Genomic DNA, 11,687 nt, shown 5'->3' with positions numbered 1-11,687 from the left:
AAAGAGCAGAGTGGAGAGCAACTGCCGGGATCCACAGTCGAGCACTCAGAGACTAAGCTGTAAATTAGTCACATAAAAGAAAAATCTTGGGCAGGAGAGATAGCTCAGTGGTTAAGAGCACTGACTGCTCTTCCAGAGGACCTGAGTTCAATTCCCAGCAACCACATGGTGACTCACAACCATCTGTAATGGGATCAGATCCCCTCTTCTGGTGTGACTGTGTACTCATATACATAAAATAACTAAATCTAAGAAAAGAAAGAAAAGAAAAGAAAAGAAAAGAAAAAAATCTTAGGAAGGTTTTTAAGGAGGTAAATTTAAAAATAAAAAATTTTCATGAAGCTGGGTGGTGGTGGCCCACACGTTTAATCCCAGCACTTGAAAGTCAGAGGCAGGCAAATCTCTGAGTTTGAGGACAGCCTCCTCTACAGAGTGAGTACCAGAATAGCCAGAGCTACACTGAGAATCCCCCCTTCCTCTCTCTTTTATTAAAGATTTATTTATTATATGTAAGTACATTGTAGCTGTCTTCAGACATTCCAGAAGAGGGTGACAGATCTTGTTACAGATGGTTGTAAGCCACCATGTGGTTGTTGGGATTGAAACTGAGGACCTTTGGAAGAGCAGTCAGTGCTCTTAACCACTGATCTATCTCTCCAGCCCAAACCCTTCTAAAAAAAAAAACAAACAAAACAACAAAACACCCCCCAACAACAACAACATTAACATGAACCCAGAGGCAAGCAAAGTCCTGCTGGAGCTAAGTTTACAGGAGATGTGACAGGGAACTTAGTTTACCTTTAGAGTGAACACAAGGCCATGTGACCAGGAACTTTGGATGTAGGCACTGGGATATACAGAACCTCCAGGGCCAGCCACCCTTCTGCTCTGAAGAGGGTTTGGAATCCACAGTTGCCAAGTAGCAAATTGCACATGTCATCTTTTTGAGAGGAACTAAATAAATGCACACAGTATAGTGCGGCACTCTTGGGGTCCTTTTAAAACAGAGGGTAAAGGCGGACAGCACAGCAAGTGCTAGAGGAGGGGGAATAGTTCAGTTGGTGGAGGGTTTGCCTAGAAAGCACAAAACCATGGATTCAATCCCCACTAACACATAAAGCCAGCATTCCTGTGGCTCTGTAAACCCAAACCAGGAGCCACATTGTTGTTAAGAAGCCACATTGGTATACATTGTTATTAAGTCTACACAGTGCAAGAATGAGTTTCCTAAGTCTAACGCATCCTGCACACCATTTCAGCCTGAACTGAATGTGTGACCCTGTGATGTATGCCTAGCCTTTGCCTTGCTAAACTCCTGAACCTGTGACACATGGTGGCCTTTGCGCCTTACAAAAGTGTGTCTTCTTGGATAACTTCATGCCTCCCCTTCCACGTGATGTATCCTTACACTTATCTACCCGGGGCAGCCTTGAGTCCATTGTCCCCCCTCCTCTGTCCAGGTGCTAACAGCCAGTTATCTGGACAGTTGTTTTCTATCAACTCTACCCCTTCCCATAAAAGGGACCTCAAAAGCCAGTGAGGGGCTGCTCTCTGAAGTCCTGACTGTGGGAGAGGCAGCCAGCTGGACATTTCTAAATATGGGTTCTGCTAATCAGACAGTTGTGAAATTGTTTGTTTGCTTGTTTGTTTTCAAGTCTAACAGCACATGCCTCTAATCCCAGAACTCCAGCAAATTCCAGAAGCAAGAGGTTCATAGTTCCAGATCACCCCAGCAACACAGCCTGGGCTACACGGCCATGTATCAAAAAAAGCTTAACCATGAAGAGGTGTTTCCTGCAATGGTTCCTTTCTGATGGAAGAATAAAAAGGCAAATGAGGAACAACATAGAGAAGTCATGACAAAATAGAGACTTGTGACCGGAAAATCTGCATTGACCTCAACATGAGGTGGGGTGGGGACTCTGGAGAATGTTTTTAAACAGACAGTACTACAGCACAATGGGAGCAGTGGGAGGACAAAGCAGCTCGCTGTCCACTGAGTCACCCTTGCTGTACACTCTGGAGACTTCTCTCTGCACTGGGAACAGCTCTCCTGCCCCAGCCCCTGTGCCCCTCAGCAACTAAAATGTCTACCCACCCCAGTGCAGCTCCACATTCCTGTGACCTGATCATATGTAGCAGAGTTCACTGGGCTGGAGCTGCCTGTGGGGTGGCTGGCTGTGGGTCTGGGTATAGGAAGGAGAATGCTGGGAGCCTCATCTCTGGCTGCAGTGGGAGCTTTCTGCAGCAGCTCTTCTGCACTGTCCTGGCTTCTTCTGGGAGGCCTGGGGCTATTGTGCCAGGCGCTGGTCCTCCTTGCCCCCTGAGACATGAGAAGGCCATCTCTACCTCCCACGGTCTCTCCTGTGTCCCCACAGCTCCAGTTCTAATACCATGCTGCTCAGATAGTGTTAGAAAAGTGGCTGGTTGCTTAAAGTGTGATGAAAAGCCAAATTCTGTGTTAAAATCATTTCAATTTGTTTCTTTAAAGACTCAGGGGTTAAATTTTACAGTAAGATCACTAAGTAATTATAGAAAATGTATTTTAAAGATAAAAGAGATTTATGTGTTTAAATACATAAACATATGTATTTAAATAAAAAAATAAATACATATGAAGATAAGAAATTATCAAAATCTGGAAAATAATATCTGAAATAATTTCAATGGAACTCTAAAGAAAGTGTGAATCCTTCCAAAAGGAAGGAGTGAAAGACAGAGAAAGGAAAGGAAAGAAAAGGAAAGGAAAGGAAACGAAAGGAAAGGAAAGGAAAGAAAAGAAAAAGAGCCTGCTATGGTGGCTCTCTCCCTCCCTCCCTCCCTCCCTGCACTGGGAAGCAGTGACAGGGGCCTCACTTGAATTTGATGCCTTCCTGGTCTACACAGTGACTATGGATGGCACAGCGAGACACCCCGCACCCTTCCTGAGCAGTTTGGGGTAAAGCAGACTGGCAGTGTCTCCTGAATTGTGTCCCCTTTGTTAAGTACCTGTTTCTGGAAAGACAGCCTGCTCTCCATAACTGAGGGTCAAGGGTCTTCAGAAGCTGTGTAAGGAAAGGACTATCGCAGCTACCTGAGTTCACTTTGAGCCCTCATGGGAGGGGTGAGAGGAGGGGTCTGAGTGGAGACACGGAGGCCACCGCCCACCACTCTTTGACCACTAGCTCTGTCTGAGGAGGGTTTCACAGAGTACATTTGTCCTGAGGTAGCCAGGGTCCCTTGCTGAGGCCCTCTCCACCCTCATGTGGCCTCTTCCCCAGCTCCTGCTTCCTCCCTCCAGGCCTCCTGTGGGAAGCCCCTTTCATTCCCTGATTCTGGTTTATAGAAAAGAGACTTAAAGAAAAGACCCATTTTCAACTAAAGACAGAAAGGAGCCCTATGTATGAAATCAGTCCCCTACCATGGTGACAGAGCAGGACTCCTTACAGCCGGGGACCTCCAGCGAAGTCTTAGCAAGCGTGAGTGCTGGCTCCCTATTTATACAGGTGAGAATGACCACTCGTGGATGTTCTTGGAATGATACTGTTCCAAGAACATATTGGGTATTTACTGAGGGCTGAACAGGAACTTCTCATTTCTCTTGCTTTATAAGTCTCTCGCATATTAAGCTTCTACCCTAATTATGTGTTTATCACTGGGATTTTCTAGGCAGTGGGGCCTCCTGACCATTTGGGGTATGTTCCTCACTGTTGACAAGTTGTTGTCCTTGGTGTGAGAGAGCAGACAGAGGAAGAACTTTCCCTCTGAGCCTCCCTCCTGCACTGGCAGGCTGCTAGGCAGCCCTCATGTTCTTTCCTGGTTAATGGACAAAGAACTGAGGGCTCAGGGCATGACTCTGGCAGTCAAGCGCTGAGGCATAAGGCTCGCCTATGGGTCAGCCTGGCAGGCTACAGAGCTGACGCTGGGAGCTGAGGCCCGGGAGGTGCTGGCTTTAGGGTCCAGGATGGGAGAGTACATGGAGCCATTTTCCATGTTGCGGATGAGTCACACTCAGAAACCATCTGCTCTCCTGAAAGTTTACTCCAGTGCTGTTCACAATTGCTGCATGGTGGAGCGCCCCCTGTGTCCATAACTGATACATACATGTATGATACTGTATGAACTGATATATGTATGTATGAACTGATACATACATAACTGATCCATAGCATGTATGGACACAGCATACATACACATGGAAATAAACAGCCAGAGAAGGATGAACTTTGGGGCTGGGTGTAGCTCACTCAATAGAGTACTTGTCTAGCACATGTGAAGGCCTGGGTTTCATCTCCAGCACCACCTGAAACCAGACTGCATATAAAGTCTAAGAGGTTAGCTCTGTCAGTACAGTGCTTGACTGCAACATGAGAACCTAACATCAAAAGGCTATGCATGATGGGACGGGTTTGTAATCCCAGCACTAGTGATACTGAAACAGGTAAATTTCCGGGCCTATGGACTATGGTGGGCCTATGAGTCTATGGGGCAGCAAATCAAGTCTTGGTGAGCCCCAGTCCAGTGACAGGCCCTGTCTTCAAACACAGTGTGTTCTGAGGAACAAGTGAGGTTGCTATCTGTCCTCTCCATATATAGCAGTTTCCTCCAAACTGAAACATCCTCTTAAGGACTAAGATGGGCGGCTCATGAGAATCAGAAAGTATTTGAACTTGAACAACCCAGGAAGCTAAAACCGTGACAAGACTCACTAGCCCGACCCAGCCCCAAGGTTATAGAAGCCAGTAACAACTGTTGGTGGAGCCTATGTCTTGTCACCTGTTGACTAGTCTGTAAGTCCTGTAAAAGTTCCAGGACTGTGGCAGGAGCTGCACCCCAGCTTGGATGCGCTTTCTGATGGTGCAGCTGCCTTTGAGTCATCCCTACTTCCGTAGATAACCCCCATGTCATGGAACCAGCCCATTGCACTCTTGACTTTGCCATGGTTACCTTTTGTGATCTTGTTAATTTGGTCTATCCTTGACTCTTTATGTGTGTGTGTGGAGGGGGGAGCAAGAATGTAGCATCAGCGCAGGCCAAGTGCATGGGGAGGCTGGAACAGGCAAGGGCTTTCATCCAAATCCTTCCTTGAGTAGCTGTGTGAACTTGGGGAAATGTCTTAACATCTCTGGCTCTTTGTCTGCTTGTTTATGAAACAGATACATAGATTCCCCACCTCTGAGGATTGATATGAAAAATAAGGGGGGGAGGGGATGTCTAACCTATTTAGCTCAGTCTGATAAATGGTTATACATGGTTATACAGATTTTACACTAATTAATTAATTTTCTTTTACTTATTCACTTTATATCTATCTCACTGCCTAATTCCTGGTGTCCCCCACCCAGAATCCTTCCCCCATCCTCTGTTCCCTTCTCCTCTGAGCAGGTGGGGGCCCCCCTTAGGTATCCCTCCACCATGACTCTTTAAGTCTCTTCAAGGCTAAGAAGAAAGCAAATTTTTACTATGGCTAGTTTGGGGTTTAAATTATTGGGCCTAGTGATTAAATAAACACAAGATAAATAGTAAAAATGAATAACATATATTTGCTAAAATAAGCTTGATATCTTTTTTTAAGTTTTTTTTTTTTTTTTTTTTGAAACAGGGTTTCTCTGTGTAGCCCTGGCTGTCCTGGAACTCACTCTGTAGACCAGGCTGGCCTCAGACTCAGAAGTCTTCCTGCCTCTGCCTCCTAAGTGCTGGAATTAAAGGCATGTGCCACCACTGCCTAGCTGAAATGGGTTTATATGGCACCGGTTCACAGGTCAGGGAATGAAGCGTCAAAGAAGCAAGGTCTACATACATGCTGACTTTGAGAAAGAATAGAACCCTAAGAAAATGTGACAGGGCTGAGGGGTGGAGTGGCTCATTCTGTGGAGAAGCAGTGGAGACCATAGGGCTGCCTTTTTTCTTTTTCTTTTTCTTTCTTTCTTTCCTTCTTTCTTTCTTTCTTTCTTTTCTTTTTTCTTTTTTCTTTTTTTTTTTTTTTTTTTTTGGTTTTTTCGAGTCAGGGTTTTTCTGTGTAGCCATGGCTGTCCTGGAACTCACTCTATAGACCAGGCTGGCCTCGAACTCAGAAATCCATCTGCCTCTGCCTCCCAAGTGCTGGGATTAAAGGTGACAGGACTGGCTTAACAAGGTTATTTATATAGGTTTCGCTCTACTTCAGATTCCTGTCCTAATGAGAAAGATTGCTAGTATTCTCTAGTGTAGAGGACATATTGTATATAATATATATACATATATATATATATATATATATATATATACACATATATAGTGGGCATCTATTGTATATAGGGCTATCTTAGTTACTTTTTATCTTTCTGTACTAAGATACCATGACCAAAGCAATTTATGGAAGGAAAAGTTTATTATAGGCTTACAGCTTCAGAAGATGTGTCCATGTGACCACCATGACAGGGAACACAGCAACATGACAGGGAGGCGGGTGTTGTACTGGAACAATTGCTAAGCATGTCCTTTGTGGTCCACAGGCACTAAGGAGAGAGGGAGCAAACTAGAAGTGACATGGGCTTCAGACCAAGTATTTAAATACAGGAGCCCATGAGGACAGTTCTCATCCGAACCACCACCATCATGGTTCTTTCTCCCAGCAGTAGAAAGTACCGTAAGACAAGGGGTTGTTAAAGGAGTCCAAGTGCCCCCTTTCTTTGGGTGGTGCTGGGGAACAGTGATAGGGCCTCCCTGATGCATGCTAGGCAGGTTCTATACCACTTGCTTCAGATCTAACTCGTTATTTTAAAATTTTACTTCTATTCAACATAATCCTTCTGCTAAAATGGTATATTGCTGTAGTTTGGATTTTAAATGTCCCACAGAGCCCATGTGTTGAATACCTGGTCCCCAGCCCCTGAGTTGTTCCTAGTAGAAGGAATTCAAGCCATGAAGAGCATCCCCTGGAAGGTGATATTGGGGCCCTCCCCTCTCTTCTCTACCCCTCTCCTCTGCACTAGCTCTTCCCACTCTGCATGAGGTTAAGCAGTTTGCTCCGTAGTATGTTCCCGCCCATCATAAGCTGCTTCACAGCAAGCTCAAGCACAGCAGAATTGCCAACCTACAGAAACAGGAATCTCTTAGGTTTATATATTTATGTATGTTTATGTGTATAAGTGTTTGCCTGCATGTGTGTCTGTGTACCACGTGCATGCCTGGTGTCTGTGGAGGTCAGAAGAGGCCATCAGATCCCTGGGACTGAAGATATGCATGGTTGTTAGCCACCATGTGGATGCTAGGAACTGAATCTAGCCTGATCTACATAGTAAGTTCTGTAAGTGCCAGGACTACAATGTGAGACCTTGTCCCTAAGGAATAAATAAAAGGGAAGGAAGAGAGAGAGAAAGGGAGGGAGGAAGGGAGGGAGGGAGGGAGGGAGGGAGGGGGGAAGGAGGGAGGGAAGGAAGAAAGGAGGGAAGAAGGGAGGGAGAGAGGGAGGGAGACAGAGAGAAGAGGACAGAGGAAGAGAAGGAAGGAAGGAAGGAAGGAAGGAAGGAAGGAAGGAAGGAAGGAAGGAAGGAAGGAAGGAGGGAGGGAAGCTGAGCAAAAGCTAGGGACAAGTGAGGAAGCAGCGTCCCCATGGTCAGCTCCTTCCACAAGCTGCCTTTAGTTATGGCATTTACCCCAGCAAAAGAAAACAAACTAGAACTAAAGATTTACAGTTATCTGCAAATACTATGTCACTGGATGTAAATGACTTGAAAATCCACAGACACTGGCTTCCACGGGAAGCACAGAGTCACTATCCCAAGAACACCAAGGGACAGCTCTGTTCCTAGTGAGGAGATCAACCACCTGTGAAGAGACCCTGCTCTCACACATTCTCACGGCCCAGCTACAGCCCAGGTGATGGGAAGTGTGAAACTGGTGACAGGTGGCCTCATATTTGTGTGAAGGCACATGATCCACCTCAGAGATAGAGCTGAGCAGGCTACAGCCAGCTCTTCCTACAGTCTTCCACAGGAGGCTTTGGCCACCCAACTCCTGAGAGGTCGAATGGAGCCAGCTCCTGTGGCATGATGGTATTAGTCATTATAAAATATGAGGATGAGTAGGTTCCAACCATCCGTAACTCCAGGCCCAGGACATGTATGAGAGTTATCTTTCTATCGCCAGGTCAAATGCCTGAGATAATCAGCATACGAGAAGGAAGGTCTGGATAGATCAGGCTAGATTCAGTTCCTAGCCTCACATGGTAGTTAACAACCATCCATATCTTCAGTCCCAGGGATCTGATGCCCTCTTCTGACCTCCACAGACACCAAGCATGCACACGGTACACAGACACACATGCAGGCAAACACTCATACCTGTAAAGATACACAAATATATAAATGTTAGAGATGATTTTAAAAGAAAGATTCCCGTCCTGTTTCTGTAGGTTGGCATTCTGCTCACAGGCAGCAAGAGCTTCCTTCGGAATTCAGTCCACATGTGCTCACTCTGTTCAGCACTGCATTATCCAGGAGTCCTGATCCCTGCCTGGACTACAGTGAGGGGCATAGAGTTCTGGGCTGGGAAACTCTAACAGTTATGCAGTGATTTCCCTGAAAGACTCCCCTTTCCCTGTTCCCACAACTGCCTATCACCTGCTCCTAAGAATTGAGTAGGTTTTGGTCTCAGGTTACAGTGGTTTCTTCTCTGGCTTCACAGCACTTAGGGTTCTGTTCAGGTTTCATTTGTGTGCTTGTTTGTCTGTCTGTTTGCCTATTTGTGTTACCCCACAATTCCTGGTTCATGGCCCCTTGGCCTGTCATTTAAAGGCACCCTTCTGTCAGCTTCTGTCCTATCACATTGGCCTGACTACGGTTATTACCCTCCGAAACAGAAAATCAAAAGCTGTATTCTTGCAATACAGTGTGGCTACTCTATGTCCTGGGTTGTGGGAGAAATGGTCACTTACGAATCTGTTACTTTGTTTACAGCTAGAGTCGTTTGACAAAGCGCTGGGAAAACAGGGAGAGGTTTGCCTGCTGTTTCTATCAGGAGCTTCATCTTCTGACCTCCAGTACACCTTCTCAGTATACAAGCTCCAAGAGATGCAGGTGTCTGCCTCACTCCTGCTGACACTGCACTCTGAATGGGTTTAATACAAAACAGAAAGGCACCAGAGGACTGACCCGTGCATAGAGAGATTTCTGCAAGATTTCCAGTCTTGGCTCCATATGAAATATACATATACTTGGTCAGCATTGACCTGGGTGCACTCAGGCTTTAAAAAGTTAAAGTTATCACTTAATCTTACAATATATTCTTTTATAATGTTGAGATTATATGTAAGATTTGGTATGCATGCATATCATAAAATTATCAACATAAAATCAGTATCCATTCACAATGTGACCGGGCAGATCCCTGCATCTTGTATGTGTGCTGAGGCCATTTCAGGTTTAATTAGAATCTGATCTCCTTGATGACGATCTACCCATGGAAACCTACCCAACTCTGTCCTAGGAACCCATAATCAGGATGTTCCAGATAATTTATCTTAGCCTTTGTTAAAAACTGCTCGTTCGTTTCTTACCTGCCTGTTTATGCAGAACCCCTCTTCAGCTGGCTTAGTTAGGGTTTTTGTTTTTGTTTTTGTTTTTGTTTTTGGATTTTTTTTTTCTGAGACAGGGTTTCTCTGTATAGCCCTGGCTGTCCTGGAACTTACTCTGTAGACCAGGCTGGTCTCAAACTCAGAAATCCGCCTGCCCCTGCCTCCCCAGAGTGCTGGGATTACAGGGTGTGCCACCACCGCCCGGCTTAGTTAGGGTTTGTATTGCTGTCATGAAACACCATGACCAAGAAGCAAGTTGGGGAGGAGAGGGATTATTCAGCTTATACTTCCAGAGCAGTGTTCATCGTTAAAGGAAGCCAGGACAAGAAATCAAACGGAGTAGGGATCTGGAATCAGAAGCTAATGCTGAGGCCACGGAAGGTGCTGCTTACTGGATTGCTTCCCTTGGCTTGCTCAGCCTGTTTTTTTTTTTTTATAGAACCCAGAACCACCAGCCGAGGATTGGCACCACCCACAATGTGTTACTCCCTGCCCCCTTAATCACTAATTGCGAAAATGCCCTACAGTTGGATCTTATGGAGGCATTTCCTCAACTGAGGCTCCTTTCTCTCTGATGACTCTAGCTTGTGTCACACTGACACAAACCAGCCAGTATACTGCTTATCTTAGCTTTTCTTAAAACTGCTCGCTTCAAACTGCTTACTCTTCAAAGTCCCCTCTGCAACTGCTGAGCCAGACGCCTCAACACGCTCTCTGCCCTATAAACCCATTATCAGGACACTTGGGGCCACAGCTAGGTCGGTACATACATTGTCTAAGAGTGGTCATCTCTGTTGAGCTCCCCTTTACTACAAGAAAGTAAGCAACATTTCTATGATGACCCAAATTATTCAAACTGACTAAGGAAGTAGAAAATCTAAGTAGGCCTATAGAAGGAAAGGTTCTCTCTCTGAACTGGAGCGCACTGATTGGCTACACGGACTGGGTCCACCTTCCCAGTGGATGGCAGTGGTTCCAGTGCTGGGATAATGGTGTGCACTGTCACATGAGCTATTTATGGGGATATTGGAGACCCAGGCTCAGGTTCTCATGCCTGCTCAGGAAGCATTTTTCCCACTGAGCCATTTCCCGGTATCATTCAGCTGCCTTCCTACATACTAGCAATGAACCATCTGAGAACAACATTAAACAAACAAACCTGCTCAAGATAGTATTGAGAAAGAATAAAAATATTAAAGTGTGTATTTAACAAAAGAAGTGTAAGAACATTTACAAGAAAGCTACAATGAAAACATCTTAATTAGGGGCTGGAGAGATGGTTCAGTGCTTGAGAGCACTGACTGCTCTTCTGAAGGTCCTGAGTTCAAATCCCAGCAACCACATGGTGGCTCACAACCATCCGTAACAAGAACTGATGCCCTCTTCTGGGGTGTCTGAAAACAGCTACGGTGTACTTACATATAATAAATAAATTTTTAAAAAAATAAAACCATCTAAATTAAGGGCAACACATTACCATCCATAAACTGATGTGCATATCAAAATCCAGCTACCTCCTTTCCACCTTCCTACTCATCTTCTCTTCTCCATTTCCAATATTCATTCTCCTATTATCTAGCCAACATTTCTTTAGTTTTCTTATCCTCTGTCTATCTGTATTATGTAGACAGAGAGAAAACTGTAGCTATAGTCTTGCTGTGTTTCTCTCACTTGACTTAATATGGGATGGTCAGTTCCATCCATTTGGAAACAATTAACAGGAGTGGCTTCCTTTACAGCAGAACACTACTTGTGCTTTTAAAAAGCTAGGTGCTCTGTTGGACATACTCCTACGGCACAGAAGAACACAGCCCACAAAGTCAAAAGTATGGACTGTCTGACCCTCTGCAGAAAGTCTGCTCCCTTCTCATCTAAACGATCCCACTGGAGAGGTTAAAAGGAGAGAGAGCCTGGGAATCTGGTCACTGTGTCTAGGCCACCTGTGTCTGTCAGCTGTCACCCATCGCTGTGAGAGTGCTGTCCCTTACACAGCCTTCTTCCTGATGGTTGCAGCTCAAAGGGAAGAAAGACGGCCCCGGGTTGTAGGTTTATTGAGCACTTGCAACTTCAAACTTTCTAAATAAATGCTCTGAGACAAACATGGGTCAGGGGCCTGTGGTCAGGTTTTCCTTGGATCAAAGAGTAGCTCTCT

General features: G+C 45.3%; 1 protein-coding gene across 1 annotated transcript in view; it reads left to right on the top strand.

The window, feature by feature from the left end:
- The first annotated feature begins 3,370 nt into the window (after positions 1 to 3,370).
- The window catches only part of LOC127690592 (beta-microseminoprotein-like), a 29,267-nt gene continuing 20,950 nt past the window's right edge, over positions 3,371 to 11,687 (top strand). Inside the window, exon 1 of the mRNA XM_052190114.1 lies at positions 3,371 to 3,485. Coding sequence (XP_052046074.1) covers positions 3,402 to 3,485 — 84 coding nt within the window. The 5' untranslated portion in view covers positions 3,371 to 3,401. The remainder of the gene's footprint in view (positions 3,486 to 11,687) is intronic.

Source organism: Apodemus sylvaticus, chromosome 8 (assembly GCF_947179515.1).
Source record: "Apodemus sylvaticus chromosome 8, mApoSyl1.1, whole genome shotgun sequence".
NCBI classification, from domain to species: Eukaryota; Metazoa; Chordata; class Mammalia; order Rodentia; family Muridae; genus Apodemus; species Apodemus sylvaticus.
Note: the sequence above shows the minus strand (reverse complement) of the source record. Positions and strands in the feature narration are given on the sequence as shown.